Source organism: Drosophila suzukii, chromosome 3 (genome assembly GCF_043229965.1).
Source record: "Drosophila suzukii chromosome 3, CBGP_Dsuzu_IsoJpt1.0, whole genome shotgun sequence".
Lineage (NCBI taxonomy): Eukaryota > Metazoa > Arthropoda > Insecta > Diptera > Drosophilidae > Drosophila > Drosophila suzukii.
In genome coordinates this window covers 79584761-79604950 of record NC_092082.1, presented here as the reverse complement: position 1 = coordinate 79604950, position 20190 = coordinate 79584761, and the positions used below count along the sequence as shown (strand labels likewise).

Genomic DNA, 20190 nt, shown 5'->3' with positions numbered 1-20190 from the left:
AACTAGTTATCAACAATAAGAGAAAGATCTGGGGGAGTGGGTTTTCAAGAAAGCGGGTCTAGAAAAGCCACCTATCGGGAGCTTCACAAGGCTTCTCAGTTGTTATGCGGCTCAAGAAATGAGCTTCGAATTATGAAGAAGAAAATAATGGCCAGTAATTCATTTTTATAATAACCAAAACATTATTACTGCATCAAAAACTTTAAAAAATCTCGTAAAAGTGGAAACGATTAGGGTAATTAGGCGGATGATTAAAATATGCATTCCAAGCTGCCTTTGCTTAAATTGTCTAAATACGATAGATTTAAAGTTATAGCTAAATATGGAAATGACAAATTGTTTTTAAATTTTAAACTTTATAGCCCTTGAGATTTCTCAACTACTGATATATAAACCTTTATTCATATTTAAAATCCCGATTGGAAGTTTTAGAGCGGAAAAACTCCAAGGTTAAGCTATTAAACAAAAGACAATACTTAATTTAGATTTCCTTTTATTACATAGATGTCTTATGTACAAGTACAATAAAGACAGTTCAACAAATCTAGGAAAAGCTTATCCTAAGCCCATCTAGTTCGTTGCCTAAGTCCTGTGATTTTTACTTGAGAGAGATAACTCCCTAGAGTTATCGCACAAATAAGATTCCGTTGAATGCAATAATGAGTGTATTGTACATAAATACATATTTACATTAGGTTTTACTAAAGAAAGTTTACAGAAGTTGGTTAAATGTCATAAGATTTCTACTTTTCGATGGTGTTTTGCCTGCGTGGTCTTTCAGGTTCCATTTCTGAATCCAGATGCTTGGTTAAAGTGTTGTACCACTCGTTCATGTGGTTGGAGATAATGTTTATAAAGCGGGAGACCTTCGATTTCACAGTGCTAACGAGGCTTTCGGAGATCTTAGTAAGACTGCGATCCTTACTAGTAGACTGCGTCTTACTACTTATCTTCATGATCTTGGACTCCTTCTCCTCTTTGGGTTGGCTGACGTCCTTCTCTGGACTCTGGTCCACCTTGTACTCGTAGAAGGTGTATCTTCCCAGGGGCATCATTTCGTCGCGATCTGCTTTGTCTATGGCATTGGAGGGGAGCTCGTCTAAGGAGTTGGTCAGGGGTACTGCACGACGCCTTCTCATCGCTGGAAGATCCCACCAAGAGGTAATACCTTCATCTGCCGTCTTCTGAGGCAATTTCTGATGCAGAGAGGGGGCGCTTTTCTTTGTTCCAAAGAGGTCCTGGGTCAGAGATTTCTTCCCGGAATTTTCCGATTCCGTCGAACCCTCCCGCAAACCCTCATCTCCTAGAGAAAACTCGTGCTCATGCTCGTTGATGTGACTAAGGAAATGCTTTCCCAGCTCTTTTTGTGCCTGCAAGAAATCATTTGCCACATGACCAATCTTGGAGTGACGTCTTCTGGCAGTTGGAACTGGGTCCACATCCTCTTCGGGCTCCTCTACAGGTTTGGATTTGATTGAAGCAGCCTTGGCCATGGTGGCCTTGCTGGAGAAGGGTTCCGGGAAGAGCAGGGAGTTCAAGGTGGCTCCCAGATTCAATCGCTTGCTCGGCGGGAGCTTGGGAGCCGGCAGAGCCTCAAAGAATTCCGTGGGCAATAGACGCAACTTGGCACGACCTTCGGTTGGCTCCGGTTCCTGTTCCTGCTCATCTTCTTTTTCCGTAGCTCTCTGGATAATCTTCAGCTCTTTCCTGGACTTGGTTCTGCGTTTCCTGGGTACTTCTGGTTCAGGATCCTGCTCGTTTTCTTCGCCATCTACACTCTCTATATGTTTTAGATGCACATCACCTTCCGGAAGACGTGTGTAAGTGGGTGCCTCCTCTGATTTCTCACCAATACGCTTGAAGAACTTCTCTTCATCAAACTCATCGAAGTCGAAGAGTGGCTTGTTCTTTCTTTCCGGCTTGCGAATCTCTGTAATCTTCTTGGTTAAGGCGGTTTTCTTACCCTGACGATTGTAGAAGAAGGGTCCCGAATAACTGGAAGTGCTTCGCCTGGACCGCTTTTTGTTCACATCACGGGTTTGCTCGAGGACCTGATACAACCAGGCCAAAGCTTTATGGGGTTTCACTGACTTCTCCCTGTCATCGGCCACCTCCCGTTTTAAAGGACTGTCATCCTTAAAATGCTGCAGCAGGCGATCGAGCAGGCTCTCTGGAGTGTCTTCCTTATCAACGACAAATCGTCGATTGCGATTAATGGAACTCTGGACCGATCCCTTGGCAACTGCAGTCTCCTCGATCAACCGCTGGAGCAATCGATCGGCAGAACTATAGCGGGATGTACGACGCTTCTCCTTGGAGGAGGAGGATTCGACACTCGAATCACCCGCCTCGATCTCCGTGAACTGGCAGTGCTCCAGATTAACATCGGGCAAAACCCAGAAGCTCACAGACATGCTGGGTGTGATCAGTTGCAGGGGCTTAGTGGGATCAATGGGTTTGATCAAGGGACGCAGAGTGGTGTTCAGATGCAAACGGACATTATTCAGCTGCACCCTTTGATCCAGGCCAGTGAGCACATACTGCCAGATTTCACTGCTGGTAAGGCGACTGGGACTCTTCACCGTAATCGTGGTGGGCTGCTCCTCCGTATTGACCACCATGAAAGCCAATCCACCCGAGACGGCATTCGCACAATGGGTATAGAGCTTGTTGCTCGGAGCAAAGGCATTCAGGGGTCGGGATGGGAACACCCTCGATCCCATAACCTTCTTGAACAAGGCCGTTACATACAGACCGAAATTGGGTCGCTCAAAGTCCACAAGGGTCATCCGCTTGAAAACCACATCGAATCCACTGGTCGCAGCATCTCCCAGGGTCTGGGCCCATCGCAGGGCATCTGTGGTTTCGTCACCTACTAATCTCTGAGAGGATCGCTCCTCAGGCAAAGTCAACCACAAGGGAACACGCTGTTGTCGGAGGATTCGCAGGGCGGCATCGTTGTCGTAAATGTAGCTTCCCAGGCTCGTCTTGGGTACCATGTTTGCGGGCCTGAAATTAGGAAAAAGATTTTAGTATAATATAAAAATCATAACTTTTAATAGATCATAAAAGATTCTTCCAAAATTCGATTAAATAATGGGTAGAACTTTCAAATAATTTCATATTATAGGAAAATACAAATAATAAACTATTTTATAACTTACTGCGTCCACCCGAAGGCCGTGTTCAGATCCTTGGACATATCCACGTATCTCTTGGTTTCATCGGCACTGCTTCCCGCCGAGATGTCCGCCCCCATCATTCGCCAGTCATCCACATACGGTTTAAAGGTATCCGTCATCAGTTTGAGAGTTCGCAGTTCCTGAACGTAATCCTTGGCCCTCGCGGTGCCGAAATCCGTTCCCAGTTGCCAGATGCAGTCGGTGATGCCCACCATGTAGGAGGTATTCAGGATTTTAAGGGTGTGCATGGAGTCCCACTCATCGGGGGCATAGGGAACCGGAATGATCATGGTCCAGTTTACGGCCCTTCGAGGAAACATACTTAGATGATCAGAGGGAAAAGAGGAGTGGAAACCATCGACTTACCGCGTCCATCGATTGAAGCCCTTCCAAATGATCTTGGTGGGATTTCGCAGCTTAGTCGGCGCATTACTGGCGAAATAGAAATCGCCCACGAATTTGATGTGCGCATCTCCCAGTAGATTGGCCAAATTGGTGACCGCCTTACGGTTCTTACCATCCAGGGCATCGTATAGATCCTCCGGCCGGACGGCAAAGCTCACAAACTTTTCATTTACATCGTTATAAGGACGATTTACATGTAGCTGAACCAGGGTATCCGCCCAGCACACAACCGCCAGGCCCAACAGAACCAGGGAAAAATGCCACATATTTTAATCCAGAATTAGATATACAGATGGATAGTTAGACTGGAGACCTGCCCGTTTCTCGATGGCTCCACAACTGACCGGAGCTCGAGAATGACCACCTCTAAATAAACTCCCCGACTGAGCACTTCCCTCCAATTTCGCTGACCTCCGCAACAATTTTCCGCTGAGCGCTGCCCTCAATGCATTGGGATGACCTTTTTGCTCAGCACCACCAACGTAACCAAAGCCCACATGAAAGTGGGCCGTGGGTTGGAATGCTGCGTGTTTATCAATGAACCATAAGGTGACCCACTGAGGTTGGGGTTTCACTGCAGAGGCCATATTCATAGGCATCCTCGATCACGGTCACGGTTTGTTAGAAGTCGGGGTAGGTAAATCCAAGAAAAGTTGTGACCTGACCAGCATAACAGTGGTATTAAACAAGGTTACACAAGAAAGTTTAAAGTTACGATGACTTTTCAAATCTTGGATCACGTCCAAATTGTTAGGTTACAAAAGGTTTTCAGCTTGGTTAATACTCCAAGACATTTCGAGATCCACTGCTGTAAAATGTTAACTTCTGTTGGATATATTTACTGCTATTATCAAATGTTATGCTTCTTGCTAAAAAAAAAATTGGAATGGAGTTATCATATTTTGAATTAAAAAGCGGTTTCCCCACTCTATCTGAAAAAACTTAAGCTTATTACAAATAATTGAAAATTTAAATTTCGCGCTCTTGATTTGATCGATAAAAAGTCAGTCCCAAAGATTGCTATCGAAATCGACATGTTCGTCGTTTTTCAACACTGGTTCCGCCATTTTGTTATAGTTGATGCCAAAAAATTGCGCCATAAGTTGTGACAAAAATTTCGCCAAGCTTAAGAAGTTATAAAAGACATTTAAAACGTGATTTAAGGATCGCAAATTACCAAAACCATGACCGACAAGAAGAAGGATGACATTGGCAAGGCCGTGAATGTTGCGGAAGTCGAGGAAACGCCAGCTTATATAGAAAGAGCCCTGGTACAATTGGCAAGTCATTCAATCCTTAAAGTTATTTTTGTTGTTTTATTTAATAAAGACTTTAAATACAGCGGTCTGATAATGCTATTCGATCAGCCTATATCGCAGAAATGAAGAAACAGTTGGTTGCACTGACTAACGTGAAGTACTCCGCTATGTCCAACTTGAACTATGAAGAGGTGGGCCAGAACCTGATGCCCGCATTGCGCGTTATGGTTGCCAAAAACGCAAGGATCGTCGAGTATCTTACTCAGGTGGTCCAGTCAAAGAGCACCGTGGCTCAGGCCTATGATGATCACTGCAAGAAGGTGTTAAAAGCCAAGGAGGCACAGAAGGGGCAGAGGGTGTATGACGAATTTACCACGATGGTATGTGGGGTGCTCCAGAGTCCTGGAAACTATAATTGACCCTCTTACTCTTAAGACATTCAAGCTAAAAAACATGAGAGCTAACAACATCAGAAACTTAATCTAATAATCTTACTCTTTCAGTCCCACCATGAACTACAGCAGCGCATCGACGAGGTGAAGAGTGAAGTGGCCGTGTCCCGTGCGAAGTTGGCATTAAAAGTCAAGGAGGTTAAGGCAAAGAGGGAGCTGCTCAATGCCACCAAAAAAAGCTTGCTTGCTGATATTCGCGCTCTAGCCCAAGTCGAACGTGATGCCATGTAAGTAACTACCATAATTTAGATCCTATATTAAACTAATTAATTTATATTAATTTAATTATTTAAATTCATTTCAACTGAGTGCCTATTAAACACATTTATTTGGCCAATTATTTTTATCCGTGGTCCTTAGGACAAGCACCTGAATAAACAATATTTACCAATTTTATCAATTTCCCATTTTTTCTCAATAGCGATATACTCGAAGAACTCAAATTGGATATTTCCATTAAGACCGCAATGAGAGCAATCAAATAATTTCAATCTATATCAATCTAAACTTAAAAATAAGCGCCAAACTTGTTAGGATTAGTATTGGCTCTCTATTTTGATCAATTCAGATTTGATTTATCTACAAACAAAAAAAAGAAACCCTCAATTAAAATGAGTTGCGTTACGTTCTTATTAAACTAGGATAAAGAAATCCCAAATGTTATTTTTTGTTGTGACACGTGTAATAAATAATGTGTTTTAAATATTTTGTGATGCCTCTTTATTTAACTTTCTTAAATATGAGTGACCCGATAAGGTCTTCCCATGTGCTTCTAATCATCCTCGACGACGATCAAAATGTCCCTAAAGCAGAAGGGTGTGAAAGGATAGCCGTTTCCAGCGTAGAACTTGCTCATGAACTCCACCCAATGCAGACGCAAAGTGTGCAGGAAGGCGGATAGGCCCTCCATCATCACCATGATGGCGATGGTGAAGAACTCCCAGACGGCAAAGATGAAGAACAGGGCAATGGCGCCCACATAGCCGTTCATCTGCAATCCCATCGCCAGCACCATGGTCCACAGCACCTCCGAGAGCTCTGAAATAAGATGACTAATTAGTAATGGATAAATGTGGAAATGGAAGATCATTACGGGCATGAGCCAAGGACAAGGCCCAGAGACGAAGATAGGAAGCCGTGTGGGAGATGGTACTGAGAATGTACTCGATTGTGTGGATGGCCTGGTGGATCCAGATTTCGCTCATGGGCTCATCATCCTCCTCGCTGTGGCCACCTGACTCGTGAGACTCATGTACTTCTGTAATAATGATCTCCTTGCCTGTGGTAACCTCGATCTTCTCCACGATCTCATCCACCTCCACTACGGAGCCAACGGGCTGAAAAGTACATATTTTATTAGTTTAAAGTCTATAAAATGCCAACCCGAAAATCTCACCCTGTTTCGGCGCTGGAATTTGATATACAAAGGCTTTCCAAGCAGGATCCATGGGATGCAGAGAATGGCCACCACTAGGAAGATCATCTCGAGAGTTTTCTGAATGGGGAACATATTAACATCGCAGCCAGGCGTGGCCGTCTCCGTCTTGAAGAGAACCATGTCGATGAACATGATCAGCACCGAGGGCGCACATCCGGGACTATCGGCCTCCACGTCGGTGGTGGGACTATACTTGACCCACTTGTAGAACATCATGAAACACATGTAGCCGAACATGAGCAGCAGGAAGAGGACCTGTGGCACGAACTGCAGGATAATGTAGGCGTACTTCTTGAAGAACACAAAGTTCTCCACTGACATGCAAACACCAAAGACCATGTGCAGCACTCCGAAGATGATGGACAGCTTCATCTTGTAGGTGTTTAGGAAGATAATCTTATTGGAGGCCGACTGCCAGATGGGATCGATGCCCATGGGGTAAACACCGCGCGTAGCCACCGATGGATTAAGCTGTAAAGTGGGATTGGTCAGCACAGTGGTTCGATTATACACATTGACCCAACGAGTGCCGAAGACGTTGATCGACTTTGAGAATATGTCGTTGTAGTGGAAGCCCGTGTACATGGCGAACAGACCCATTAGCATGATAATGTATCGTCCGGCGAAGAAGATGGTCCAGATTTCACCACCTCGCTTCTTCTGCAACCGCTTCTCGTCAACAACCATCCACAGACCCAGGAGGAAGAGAATCGTTCCGTGGCCCATATCTCCAAACATCACGGCGAAGAGAAAGGGGAAGGTGATGCAGGTGTACAGACCCGGATTCACCTCCCGGTAGCCAGCAATTCCGTAGGCATCAATCAGATTCTGAAAGCCACGGGTGAACTTGTTTGTCCGGAAGTGAGTTGGCGGCTCCTTCTTGGTGTCCAGCACGTTGATGAATGAGGGCACTGTGCTGCCCACACTGGCTGAGCCCGCTGCGAGAGCCACCTCCACCAACTCTAGCTCCCTCTTGGGCACCCAACCCTCGCCAATCAGGCACTTGCTGCCCAGATCCACATTGAACAGATTCAGCGTGTGGTAGATTCCCTTCATTTTCTTGATCATGGCACTCCAGGTGGGCAGCTGCTTCATGGCAGCCTGCAGGACGCATGTCCTGTGGTCACTCGTCTGGTTAATAATGGCCTGCAGGTCCTCCAGTCGGGTCTTCACGTTCTTTACCATCTCCTGCCGCTCAGAATGCGAACTGGGACACGGATACATGTGGGCATGGAAGCCAGTGCACACCTTGCGGATCCTGGCCTGCAGCTGATCACCCTGGAAGAAGACCACGAACACGCTCTTGTGGAGAACAGTGCCCGTCTTGGGATCAGTCAGGGCCACATCTACATCGGCGCGGCGAACGAAGACATTGCCGCGAGATATGCGCCACAGCATCCGCTCGAAGGCGTACTCCCGCTCTCGGCTGATCACTCCCGCCACGAATCCCAGGTGGCCATTGGACTGCTCGGGATCGCGGTGGGTACCCTTCTTGTTCACATCGAAGTTGTGCGACTCCTGGTCCGAGAAGAACTGATCGGTGCGCTCCAGAACTTGGATCATCTCGCTAAGCTCAAGGTAGCTGGTCTGCAGGTTCACATTGTTGGCAGCCAGCTCCATGATTTCGGTCTCCGTCTTCTCCAGATGCAACTCCAAATCGATGATCTCACGCGGCTGCGGAGCCGGCGGGAAATCGTCCATAAGGTCGAGCACCTTGTGACCTTCCTTGCTCAGCTCGGCGGTCACATAGCGGATACGCCGCTCCAGTTCATCGCAACGTCTCACTTCGCCCACGAATTTCCGCTGTTGGGCGTTCACTTTCTCGTTAAGCTGTTATAGGAATGGGAATAATAGATCCCGGGGTTAGATCGTTGGAGTTATTGAACTGAGTGGCTCAAAATAATTCGGGATTCCTGAATGGTTACGTTTTTTACTCCAAACACTTACATCGCGAAACTGGACAACTCCTACTTCGCCCAGAGCAGCAATCGTATCGTAAGCTGCCTCAGGTTGCAGATACATCTGCACCAAGGACATCACCTCGCTGCGGAAAATGCTGTTGCTCTCCTGATTGGAGCCGCAGCTCCACCACTTAGACATGGTTGCTGATCCTGTTGCTCCTTTCCTGGGTTAAAATATTCCGAAATGAGCTCCTAACTTTCGGAGCGCCGCTGACGAACTGATCGGTGTGGTCACTTGACTTGGAAAAGGAAGGTTCTGAGGTAATACCTGACCCACGAGCTACTTTCCAGGCTTATCAGTCTGGCTGCCTTGGATAAATATTTGGGGAACTCGGTGTCCAAGTGAGCCATCCATCAATGTGATGGAATGTCCGCTCCCTCAGTTGCGATTCCCCTTCCCAAGACATTTTCTATCAGTAGATAGTTCGCCCTGGGTGTAATTCTAAACCAGTAGGAATTAAAAATCAATTGTCAGATAATTACAGAGTGATTTTCAATTCATCACATACATATTCGTTACATACAGCAATCGATTTATACATAAACAATATAATAAAAATAAATACTTGGATGACAAACAATTTTTGGAGACAGCCCAAAAGAATGCAACACAACTGAAATTTAAATGAAAGTAAATCGACTTGATATGATAATAATATTTAAGCGAATCTTTCCTATGTTAAATAACAAACGCGTCCAATTTTAATAAAACAAAAGGCATTCTTCAGAACTCGTTTTCTTAAGAATAACCTCTGCACAAATAAACATTTTTGCTGTTCTCTTCTTTGCTGTATATTTATTACAATTAGTATTTGTATAAGTAGTTCTTTATAACAATGAATATCAAATTATTGCTTTTGAAGGGGTTTCTGAGAATACTAGGCACAACTCAAATGAGGAATACTTTGACAATATATGGAATACAAAACGGAGGATACAAAAAATGTGGGAAGAGCACCACAATACTGACAATATCCAAAAAAAAATTAAACAAAACAAAAACATTTAACAAACAATCAAAATAGTTCGGGCTGGGGGTAAACAAAGCTCGCCGATAATTGTATACATATTTCCCTAGTTTGAGCACATTCGGATGGGTTTACTCCTCCTCCTCGCCGTCGAGGATGGCCTTGAAGCTGAAGGGCTGGAAGGCATAGCCCATTCCCTCGTAGAACTTGCTCATGAACTCGACCCAGTGCAGACGCAGGGTGTGCAGGAAGGCGGACAGACCCTCCATGAGGACCAGGATGGCCAGAGTGAACAGGCACCAGGCGCCGAAGATGATGAACAGGCCGATGGCACCGCCCACACCGGACATTTTCAGGCCCAAGGACAACACCATTTGCCACAACACTTCGGATAGCTCTGAAATATTATAATCCATTAGTAACTTAATTAAAAAGTCGTCTTCTAGAGATACTGACGGGCATGAGCCAGGGACAGAGCCCAGAGACGCAGATAGGAGGCCGTGTGCGAGATGGTACTGAGCACATACTCAATGGTGTGGATGGCCTGGTGGATGTAGATTTCGCTCATCGGCTCGTCATCGTGACCATGAGCACCTCCGGCGTTCTCCTCGTTTCCAGAGAAGCCAGTGGGCAGAGGAGTCTCACCTTCGGCCAGTTCAATGTTGCCGGTCAGTTGACCATTGTGGTTGGCCTATCAACAAAATAAAAAAAAATCGATTAATTTGAAGTTTAACTTGAAATCATTAAAGAAAAAACCCACATGAGCCTTGTTCTTGCGGGTGAACTTGATGTACAAGGGCTTGCCCAGCAGCATCCAGGGAATGCAGCACAGGCCGATGAGCACAAAGGTCTTCTGCAGCTGTGGCTGGGACTCGAACATGAATTCGTCGCAACCCTTGGGCGGCTCGGTGTTCTTGAACAGCATCATGTTGATGAACATGATCAGGACAGAGGGAGCGCAACCGGGTGTCTCCGGCTGGAAGCTAGTCCTGGCGTTGTAGCTGAACCACTTGAAGAACCTGTAGACCAAAAACATTCGTTAGTTCAAAAATCCAAAAAGATATTCACAGACAAACTCACATCATGAACACCATGTATCCGAAGAGCAGCAGCAGGAAGAGGATCTGGGGCACAAACTCCAGGAAGATGGAGGCGTAGCGCTTGAAGTGGGTGAAGTTCACAACAGACATGCACACGCCGAAGACCATGTGCAGTACACCGAAGATGATCGAGAGCTTCATCTTGAAACTGTTCAGGAAGATGATCTTGTTGTCGGCCAGCTGCCACACGGGATCCATTCCGAAGGGATAGACACCCACGGCGGAGCTGTTGGGCGGCAACTGCAGGCTCGGATTTGAAAGCACCGTCGTCGTGTTGTAGTTATTGTGCCAACGCGATCCAAAGAGGTTCATCGACTTGGAGAAGACATCGTTGTAGACCAGACCGGTGTACATGGCAAACAGACCCATCAGCAGGATGATGTAGCGACCGCCGAAGAAGATGTTCCAGATCTCACCACCGTTGCGGATGCGGGCCAACTTGCGCTCGCACAGAACCATCCAAGCTCCAAACAAGACCAGGATCAGACCGTGGCCCAAATCGCCGAACATCACAGCGAACAGGAAGGGGAAGGTGATGCAGGTGTACAGAGCGGGATTGCATTCCCTGTACGAGGCCACTCCGTAGGCATCGATCAGATTCTGGAAGCCACGGGTGAACTTGTTGGTCCTGTTGAAGGTTGGCGGCTGCTCGTTGGTATCGATCACGTTCAGGAACGAGGGGATGGTGCTGCCCACAGCGGCAGATCCATCGGACAGAGCCTTCTGGACAACCGGCAGATCCTTGGTGGGCACCCAGCACTCTCCAATCAGGCACTTCTTGGTCACGTCCATGTTGAACAGGTTCAACGTGTGGTAGATGGCCTTCATCTTCTTGACCATGATCGACCACGAGGGCAGGTTCTTGGACACGGTGGCCAAGACACGGCTGCGGTGATCCTCCGTCTGGCTGAGGACCAACTTCAGATCCTCCAAGCGAGTGCGCACATTGCGAACCATCTCTTCGCGCTCGTTGTGCGAACTGGGACAGGGATACAGGGAGGCATGGAAACCAGTGCACACCTTCTTGATGCGGTTCTTCAGCTGCTCACCCTGGAAGAAGGCCACGAATACGGTCTTGTAGATGGGGTGACCGGTGGCCGGATCATTCAGTGGCTCGTCCAGATCGGAGCGCTTCAGAAAGACATTGCCCCTGGAGATACGCCACAGCATACGCTCGAAGGCGAACACTCGCTCCCGGTTGATCACACCGGCCACGAATCCAAGCCGTCCGCGATGCTGGGCAGCGGCTTCATTGTCGCCTCCACCTCTGTTAGAGGAGTCCAGGTTCAGGACCTCCTGGTCGGAGAAGAATCCCTGCGTGTTCTCCAGCACCTTGCGCAGTTCCGTGAGCTCCAGATAGTTGGACTTCATGTTCACCTCGTTCTGGGCCAGCTCGATCATCTCAGACTCGGTCTTCTCGAGGTGAGCCTCCAGATCGATGATCTCGCGTGGATTGGGGGCACGTGGAATGTCATCCTGGATATCGGGCAGGACGATTCCGTCCTTCTTGATCTCCGTCTCGATGTAGCGGATCTTGCGCTCCAGCTCATCGCAGCGACGCACCTCGGTGACGAACTTCCGCTGGAAGGCGTTCACGTTCACATTCAACTGGTGGCCAGGAAGAGATATATCATCCGATTAGTTGGGGCATTTGCTAAAGACAATCCGTACTTACGTCGCGGAACTGCACACAGCCGGTTTCGCCCAGCTCGGATACGGAGGTGTACGCGGCCTCTGGCTGAATGAACATCTGGCAGAGTGCCATCTCCTCACTACGGAACATGTCCCCCATCTTGGCGACTGCTTACGTTCCCTGTGGACGAAAAGAGGGGTTGGGATGGGGGTTAGTCTCGGCATTCCGCAGACGTGCAATTAAAATAGGGAAAAGCACCGCAGACCACGAATTGTTTTCGCCCTCAGTGAGTGTTTTGTCTGAATAGATTATCGTATACGATAAACAGTGTGATACATTGGGAAAAATAGAATCATCGATTGGATTCGCAAATTGGAGATTTTGGAAATCAAGTATACTTCTTATAATATAATACTTCAGATCCAAATATAACCATACTGAGTTTCTAATTTTATTTAAATTAACGTTTGTCCAGATGTTTTGTAAAATTGATTTAAGATTAATATATTTTTTGTTAAAAAGAGTAGTTTATTCCATTTCACCAATTTGTTTTTCTTAGTGCTTAGTTCTTCGCCCCCTATCCAACCCGACATATTTATGTACAAAATTCGCTAGCTTGCTTTGCAAATGATTTTATTTATTTGTCTTTAATTTGTTTTTCTCTGGTGTGGAATGGCAATCACTCTATTTTCAGCTCCATATGGCGCTCGGACTTGCCCGAATCTCACCATGTGTTTTGGCTTTACGTACAACAAGAGAATCAAACAAAAGAGTCAATATATTAAGATTCCAAATAAGAATCGGTTCCTCAATTACAACACCTTGTCACGTTCTACTACATGAATTTAACTGCAAAATCACGTAACTTCAAACGGATCGTTAAGTACAAACATATTTAAGTTCGTTGTTTCTTTCGAGGGTTTCTCTAAGCAAAACTAATATTATATAAAGGCTTATAGGAAAATTCCAATGAAAATAAAAAATATTAAAGCTAAACAAATGACTTACGTTTTTAAAAAAGTTCCCACAACGGAAACACTTATGTTCCTCACTTTCAAAACAAACATCGATCGGTACCCCGAGGGAAATCATATTACGATATAAACAAAGTTCCAATTCCTAGTAATTACCGATTTATGATCGATATATAAACAGTTATTAAGATATCCGAATGTCGTAATCATTGTTTATAGATGTCTAGCCAGACCAAATGGCATGGTAATAGATTTCCGTGTATTTGGATCCTGTGCTATCTGCTTTTTTCCTGACTGAAAGAAAAGAATGTTGTCCTCTGTTCCCAAAATGTCATTTTGTCAAGTAGGTAATCTTAAAGGGTGTATACTTGCAAGACAATTTTTATCGCAATCTTGACTTATTTGCTTGAGTTATCTCCAGACCCGCTGCAATATTGTTTACTGCCCAAGAAAAAAGTTCTTATCGCTATGTGGACTGTAAATGCATTCTCTATCTAGATTCTCTTCCTGAATTCAGTTGAAGCACCCGAAACCCAGAAAACATATGCGGGTACTAATATAAATTATGGTTCAGCAAATCAACTGATAATTGTAACATTATCAAGAACAGCCCGACCATGTGCAAATAGAGTAGACTTCTCCCAAAATCGGTGGAACTCAGATAATGCAAGTAATTACTGTTTTTGATTTAATTGGGTCGTCTGCGGGTGGGTGGGCTGATGAGTTGTGGAATGACATATATATTGTGGGGTGCGGTGGGGCAGGTCCTGGGGAAGGGCAGTAGTCCGCATTATGGCGTCTGCACTCGAGAGCATTTCGCCATTTCGCAGTGTACACACAGACGACACCAAGGTTTGTTGTGACATCATCGGACCAAACAGTCAACGACACGGCGACGTCAGCCTCGCACATTATCGAACTTTAATGGGTCCCCCAGTCCCGGGATACCGTCCAAATTCCCAATCCCATAGCGCGACAGGAGAGAATTAGCTTTTGCTTTTTGCGGTAGATATAAAATATATATGTACCATGCATATACACATATATAGACTTCTTTAAAAAAACATTAGGAATATGTTCTTTTGAAAGACAAATTAGAACACTGAACCAAAAATATATGTGAAATGATCTATAAAATAAAATATTTTAAAGATAGATAGTCTTTACTAGGGAATTTCCGGACATGACTCCACCCAGAGCATTTAAGATAAAACCGCTGAATCATTTAATAAGTCATTTTGTGAAAAAAGAACACACGATAGATGTGATATAGGCTTTGTGTTTATACAATATCTCATAATTTTAGAAGAATGACCCTCTCAGTGTAGACGCGTTTGAGTCGTTTGTGAAACAGCATTAAAATAACAACTAATGGCCCAGACAATTGGCCAGGAGCCAGTTAATATAGAAACGTCATAGATATTCACCGAAATACCCAACCCCCCGGTCTTTTAGGTTCATCAATCACATGACCAGCTTCTACAGTAGCTAAAGTCGGAATGGAACTGTAGATTCGAAACTTGAATTCTCCCCCAAGGTTTGTGCATATCGAGTTCGCAGTGGAATGAGACCCCTTATGGTATGACTGTACAACTTGATGCTCCCTATCGCCTGTTGATTCCCTTTGTCGCCACACATTTCGAGCACTTTCAGCATTTTCACACATACTTTTATCAGCGCAACATTTATGTAGGTTGACACTTTTGTTGTTTGCTGTTTTATAACTAAGAATCGTTGGCTGGTTGTCGCCAGTTCGCTAAAAATAGCAGACTCATGAAATTCGTAGCCTTAATTGCTCTTATTATTAATTATGAATACGGCTCATTCTCAGCTCGTTAGGGCTCATTTTAGAATGTTTATCGAGCAATTGTTCTTGTACACTTTTATTGGATTATTATATTACTATTGGCGTGTGCCGAAACAGAAGCGTAAGGAAAATCCCTATAGAATGGGCTCTCCAATATAACGCGGCTACTTGTTAAATTTATAATGCCATTGTTAGGGTTTTACTGTCTCAATAATTGGCTTTAGCCAAGGTCAACGGGTTAATAGTTTATTGCTGATTGGAGGTTATAAAGGACCTTGACTTGTGGAGTACTGACCTGTACATAGTATTACAGTGTATGCTAAAAATTGAAATTTGTAGAATTTGAAAACCCTACAATATCGGAATTTTATTTTTGTTTGGTTCTGCCTGGATAACCGCAAATTCTTCTCAAGGTATGGAAAACTCGACTAGGTCGTTTATATTTATAATTCATTGTTGGGCTAATTAAATATTTATAAGCATACGGTTAGCTGGAGACGCTTATCATTTTAAAGCGGATATAGCTTTAGCTCAGACATGAACCTCATTAATATTATATCAGACTTTAGGTTTTTACAATATTCAATACAGCACAATTCTAGAAGCCGAGGACAAACGGCGTTCTCAGCTTAGAATACAGACTAAACGAAACACTTAGTTAGTAAATATAAATACTTTCCGAAGAATTTACTCGAAACTCGTAATACCGCTCCCAAGAACACCCCCAAAACCCGATTGCTTTCCAAATAACAGGTAAATTACCTGAGGTAATTCAATTGTAACTCGCCTGCTCAAATGCTGTTTAATGATTCAACGAGCGCACTTTCGTTTCAATAAATTCAGCTTAAATTCGAGTTTCCAATTGCAATTGCCCAATATCGCAATATCACAGTTCACACGCACAGCTCGAACACGAAAAAAACACTGAGCGCGCCTGAAAACCAACTGCTAACTGTAAACCAGTTCAACTTCAAAACAACAACTAAGCGCTAACCGACGTTGCCATTGCCGTTTACTTTGCTCTCTTCTCTTCTCTCCTCTCCTCTGCTCTCCGCTTTGCTGGTCACTTTCGTGAGTGGACTCTAGCCTGCATGCATGTGTGTAGGAGTCTTCTACGATATACAGGTAAACTTCGATAATTCGAATTTGAAAAGGTCCTTAAACTGATGTCCTCAAGTAATCATAAAACCAAATTTTTAGATATTATCTAGTAAAACATTTTTAAAAAGTATTATCTGTCATTTCCAGTTCTATAAATTGTGTTATTTAACTTTTCAATTTTTTTTTTCTGTTTAATTTTTTTTTTTTATATTGAATTTAAGTTTTTTGAAGACATTTCATTTTAAATGTTTGAAAATACCTCCATTATTATTATTACTATAATTATTACTTTTTTAAATTTTGTTACCAGTTATATGTTTTCAAATATTTTACTAGCTAGCTTTTAAGGATTCATTAATGAAGCTCTACTGTATTTGATAACTGTTGTTGTTGCCGCTCCTGACTGACACACGCGAGTTGTGGGTGAGCCTTAATCACATTTAATCGAGACGAGGGGCAGGCGGTGGGGCCTATTGAGAGGGGGTGAGGCGATGAGAGAGCCAGCGAGCGGTTGACATTGACAACCCCCTTTTTTTCTTGGGAGCGGAGCGAAAGCACGCCCATGTGTGCGTAGGCTAATATCGCTACACTTCGAAGTTTCGTTAAATTTTTGCTCTGTTTTGTTTGTTTTTCTCTTTATCGCTCTCCTCTTTGGCTCTCCCGTCCGCTGCTCTGCCTCCGCTATTTGTTGTTAATTCGAGCACAAATATAACTTCTACTTTTTATTGTGCTTTTACGCTCAGTTTTATTACAATACCATTTTTTCCACTGCGGGTAATTAAGAACTCGCAGGCCAAGTAAACGAACAAATTCAATGTGAATCCACAAATGGAGGCGATCGAGAAACAAAAACAGGCCACCACACTCATCTTTTTATTAACGCCAATTGTCAATTCAATTCATTTTCTTCAACTGCTTCTGGGCGAATAAAGATACTAGGGCTAGCAACTTAAAACTTTTTCATTGCGTCACAAATACCATTATTGGCGATGGACTTATCATCGAACTTATGGTTGGGGTCTAAAAATAGACTGAAGTTATAAAACGGAAGCAACCTAATCAATTCGGTAACACTAAGTAGGCGTTGTTTCTCGTAATATTCCAAGATACACAGTTTTAATGAATAGGAAAAAAATCTTCAACAAGGTTACCATTTATAAAAGTTCCCTTGATGAACTTTTTGTACGTTTGGAAATACTATATCAACAGTTCTAAAAAGTTGTTTAGTGTTATACCAACTTTTGAAAGAACTAAGAAAAAGGCAAAGCTCATTAAATTCTGCATTATTCCGATTGAAGTGCATTGTTCGCCGCCCAATGCTGATAAGGCATGGAGTTACGTAACTGGAGATCGGCAACTCAAGTGCTGGGCTTTATATAGCTTATTCTCCAGACGACCACTTGTGCAGCGAATACTATACTTGAGATGTGAAACTGCTAGATTTCCAGAACAGTTCAGATTTTCCATTCATAAACCGGGTCTGGGGCTGTGGCTAATCAGCAGAAATTGATTGATCGATGAGAAGTGCTAAGGAAAAATTATAGCGCGACCCATAAATCATAATCGACTGGAATTTATTGTGCGCTATTTGCAACTACTTGAGCTTAGCTTTTTTGGTTCCCATTCCAGCGGAAGATTTTTCTAGGCAAAACTGCAGAACCGAGACCCGAAGATCACATGATAGCCTCCCATATGATTGCATAAAACTCGAAAACTCGCGACTCTGTCGGAGAGCGCGAGTCACAGATACTACCAGAGGTATTATATTTATATGGGTTCGACTAACACTCACACTGCGAAAGTACGGTGCGTAGCTGAGTATCTGAGAGATACTCGGGGGCTTACGAAAGAGATAGCGCTACGGTAGCCAGGTATCTGGCGCTCTGACTTTAGCTGTGACTTCGGGCAGGTGTTTGCACAATGGGTCCCATGACAGGTGATCCCACCCCACCCCACATCTCACTTAGCTAACTAGTAGCTGTCATTAGGTAGCATCTCGTGCCAAAATGCTGGCAAATTGAGATGAATTACGGATACTCACTGCTGCCAAAGCACGTGCTTTCGATTGGTACACCATAGTTTTTGTGATAACCCCTGGTACACCTTCTTTTCAACCCATGATCGCCTTGAACCCGATGGGGTTTTCGAGTTTTTCGCTTACCTTCACAGCTCCGAAAAAGACACCAGATTCGATTCCGTCGCGAGTGCGAGCGATAAATTTAGAACTTGTTTTTGTTGCCGAGCGAGAGTATCCGTAGAATCTTTATTTGAATCTGAACCTGAATCGAGCGGAGCACACGTCTGCTCACCGCCAGCGATCGACTGCGTTTAAATTTGGCACTCGCTGCTCCGACTTGGGAACCTCGCAATCGCAAATCAGCTCTCCATATCTCTCACTCTCTATAACTCACACCCTCTATAAGATCCGAACCGAGTCTCTCCCGTACCATACCCATAGCGTACTCACTCACTACATGCCAACTATGTATGATCGGGGGTCGTTATCAGAAATCAGAAATCGACAAATACCCGTACTAAAGTCGAAATCCTCGAGTGCTACATATGTACAAATGTCCGCATTGCGTAGCCACCGCCGGCAACATTATCAATTTAAATTAATAACGCTTCAACCAAGTAATTCCCTGGTCTAGATAAGTCGAGTTGATATTGACAGTTGTTTGTTTTGGTTTTGTCAGCACTATAAATCGACCCTCTTCGAGGCCCTAGCAACTGGAAAGGGGATGAGTCGATCGATCTTTGGCTAAAATGGGAATGATAAATTTATACCATTTCTATTTCTGGTTAAGAGGCCTCTTGACTGTCTCCTGTCCGATACGGAAATTGTCAATTGACTAATCGTTTTTTATTTGTCATTCAAGTAATTCATTAATCAAGCGGCATAATTATATTTTCCTACTTAATTGAGACAATAAGAATACTTACAATCCAACGGACTTATAAAAATCACAACTTAAGAATTTTTAGACCCCCATTAAAGTTAATGTAAGTAACAACTTGAGCGCTGAAAAGGCAAGTTAAACTATGTATATCACGATCATCTGTTTATAATTTTTAAATTCAAACTGAAAACAGTGTTGTAAAAAGTGAAAAGTGTCAACAGGTGGCATTGCAATTCACTGTGGCAAAAATAATGCGTTAGCACCTTATACTCAAATGGTACCTGGGTATATTCACCGGATGTGGTCACACCCTGCCTTTGTTTTGTTTTTTGTTGAAACAAAAACGCATTTAATTTATTGAAAAACCCGGCCAAAATCATGTCCCACGCCGGCTATAGCCAGCTGCCCAGTGGCAGCGACCAGGATCGCAGGCAGGCGCAGCTCTCGGCCAGCACCTATGACGTCCTGCAGCGGACGACGGACAGTATCCAGCGGTCCAACCAGATTGCCATCGAAACGGAGACAATGGGAGCGGAGGTAAACAGCCTGAAAATAGTTATTTTTGGAGCCAACTAACATTGGGATCACCGATCAACAGGTGCTGGGTGAACTGGGCGAGCAGAGAGAATCGCTACTCCGCACCACCCGCCGCCTGGAGGACGCCGATCAGGATCTTTCCAAGTCGAGGGTCATCATCCGAAAGCTAGGCAGGGAAGTGCTCTACAACAAGATCATCCTAATCCTCATCATTCTGCTGGAGGTGGGCATTCTCGTCGGGTTGCTGGTGCTGAAGTTTGTAAAACTCTGAGCAGCTGCCACATTATTCCAAAGTTGTAGCCACGAATCGGGCGTGGGACTATAAATATATATGTTTTAATCGTTACAACTACTTTGCCTTAGATACGAATAAGTTATACCACATGTATGTATATAAAGTATATGAACAAAAATATATGTACTCAGAAAAACCAGATAGTTATATTACTCTATCTCCTTTGTCTGAAGAAGAA

At 44.2% G+C, this 20190-nt stretch overlaps 5 protein-coding genes across 7 annotated transcripts; 2 read left to right on the top strand and 3 right to left on the bottom strand.

Annotated features, from left to right (window-relative positions):
• Positions 1–476: 476 nt before the first annotated feature.
• On the bottom strand, positions 477–3922 carry LOC108020289 (uncharacterized). Its single transcript, XM_017088417.4, has 3 exons — positions 3549–3922; positions 3165–3488; positions 477–3009 (listed from the first exon to the last, which is right to left on the bottom strand). The coding sequence occupies exons 1-3, from the start codon at positions 3851–3853 to the stop codon at positions 744–746; spliced, it is 2895 nt and encodes a 964-aa protein (XP_016943906.4). The 5' UTR covers positions 3854–3922; the 3' UTR covers positions 477–743.
• A 733-nt stretch (positions 3923–4655) lies between these two features.
• cona (corona) lies at positions 4656–6003 on the top strand. The gene is made up of 4 exons (XM_036817670.3): positions 4656–4867; positions 4930–5226; positions 5350–5525; positions 5720–6003. Exons 1-4 carry the CDS (start codon positions 4772–4774, stop codon positions 5781–5783), a joined length of 633 nt encoding a protein of 210 aa, XP_036673565.3. The 5' UTR covers positions 4656–4771; the 3' UTR covers positions 5784–6003.
• On the bottom strand, positions 5995–8926 carry Vha100-4 (Vacuolar H[+] ATPase 100kD subunit 4). Its single transcript, XM_017084587.4, has 4 exons — positions 8684–8926; positions 6695–8566; positions 6392–6635; positions 5995–6336 (listed from the first exon to the last, which is right to left on the bottom strand). Exons 1-4 carry the CDS (start codon positions 8834–8836, stop codon positions 6071–6073), a joined length of 2535 nt encoding a protein of 844 aa, XP_016940076.4. The 5' UTR covers positions 8837–8926; the 3' UTR covers positions 5995–6070.
• Positions 8927–9464: 538 nt separating this feature from the next.
• On the bottom strand, positions 9465–18619 carry Vha100-2 (V-type ATPase subunit a family protein Vha100-2). 3 transcript variants are annotated; one of them, XM_036817609.3, is made up of 6 exons: positions 18442–18619; positions 12441–12578; positions 10746–12373; positions 10426–10684; positions 10122–10356; positions 9465–10062 (listed from the first exon to the last, which is right to left on the bottom strand). In XM_036817609.3, exons 2-6 carry the CDS (start codon positions 12555–12557, stop codon positions 9797–9799), a joined length of 2505 nt encoding a protein of 834 aa, XP_036673504.1. In that variant the 5' UTR covers positions 12558–12578; positions 18442–18619; the 3' UTR covers positions 9465–9796. The 3 variants fall into 3 exon arrangements, with proteins under 3 accessions (XP_036673504.1, XP_036673505.1, XP_036673506.1); XM_036817610.3 differs by lacking the exon at positions 18442–18619 and adding an exon at positions 15942–16124; XM_036817611.3 differs by lacking the exon at positions 18442–18619 and adding an exon at positions 15967–16114.
• Positions 18620–19433: 814 nt separating this feature from the next.
• Positions 19434–20151, top strand: Vti1b (Vesicle transport through interaction with t-SNAREs 1b). Its single transcript, XM_017084580.4, has 2 exons — positions 19434–19717; positions 19779–20151. Exons 1-2 carry the CDS (start codon positions 19559–19561, stop codon positions 19986–19988), a joined length of 369 nt encoding a protein of 122 aa, XP_016940069.1. The 5' UTR covers positions 19434–19558; the 3' UTR covers positions 19989–20151.
• The last annotated feature ends 39 nt before the right edge of the window (positions 20152–20190 follow it).

Excerpts from the sequence above, each read along its gene's own strand:
- LOC108020289 (XM_017088417.4), bottom strand. The coding sequence starts at position 3,853 with ATGTGGCATTTTTCCCTGGTTCTGTTGGGCCTGGCGGTTGTGTGCTGG. Across the intron at positions 3,489-3,548 it reads GGCTTCAATCGATGGACGCG|GGCCGTAAACTGGACCATGA; the intron begins GTAAGTCGATGG and ends GTTTCCTCGAAG. Across the intron at positions 3,010-3,164 it reads ACGGCCTTCGGGTGGACGCA|GCCCGCAAACATGGTACCCA; the intron begins GTAAGTTATAAA and ends TCCTAATTTCAG.
- cona (XM_036817670.3), top strand. The coding sequence starts at position 4,772 with ATGACCGACAAGAAGAAGGATGACATTGGCAAGGCCGTGAATGTTGCG. Across the intron at positions 4,868-4,929 it reads AAAGAGCCCTGGTACAATTG|CGGTCTGATAATGCTATTCG; the intron begins GCAAGTCATTCA and ends CTTTAAATACAG. Across the intron at positions 5,227-5,349 it reads ATGACGAATTTACCACGATG|TCCCACCATGAACTACAGCA; the intron begins GTATGTGGGGTG and ends TTACTCTTTCAG.
- Vha100-4 (XM_017084587.4), bottom strand. The coding sequence starts at position 8,836 with ATGTCTAAGTGGTGGAGCTGCGGCTCCAATCAGGAGAGCAACAGCATT. Across the intron at positions 6,636-6,694 it reads AATTCCAGCGCCGAAACAGG|CCCGTTGGCTCCGTAGTGGA; the intron begins GTGAGATTTTCG and ends TGTACTTTTCAG. Across the intron at positions 6,337-6,391 it reads CTTGTCCTTGGCTCATGCCC|AGCTCTCGGAGGTGCTGTGG; the intron begins GTAATGATCTTC and ends ATCTTATTTCAG.
- Vha100-2 (XM_036817609.3), bottom strand. The coding sequence starts at position 12,557 with ATGGGGGACATGTTCCGTAGTGAGGAGATGGCACTCTGCCAGATGTTC. Across the intron at positions 12,374-12,440 it reads GCTGTGTGCAGTTCCGCGAC|TTGAATGTGAACGTGAACGC; the intron begins GTAAGTACGGAT and ends CCTGGCCACCAG. Across the intron at positions 10,357-10,425 it reads CCCGCAAGAACAAGGCTCAT|GCCAACCACAATGGTCAACT; the intron begins GTGGGTTTTTTC and ends TTTTGTTGATAG.
- Vti1b (XM_017084580.4), top strand. The coding sequence starts at position 19,559 with ATGTCCCACGCCGGCTATAGCCAGCTGCCCAGTGGCAGCGACCAGGAT. Across the intron at positions 19,718-19,778 it reads CGGAGACAATGGGAGCGGAG|GTGCTGGGTGAACTGGGCGA; the intron begins GTAAACAGCCTG and ends ACCGATCAACAG.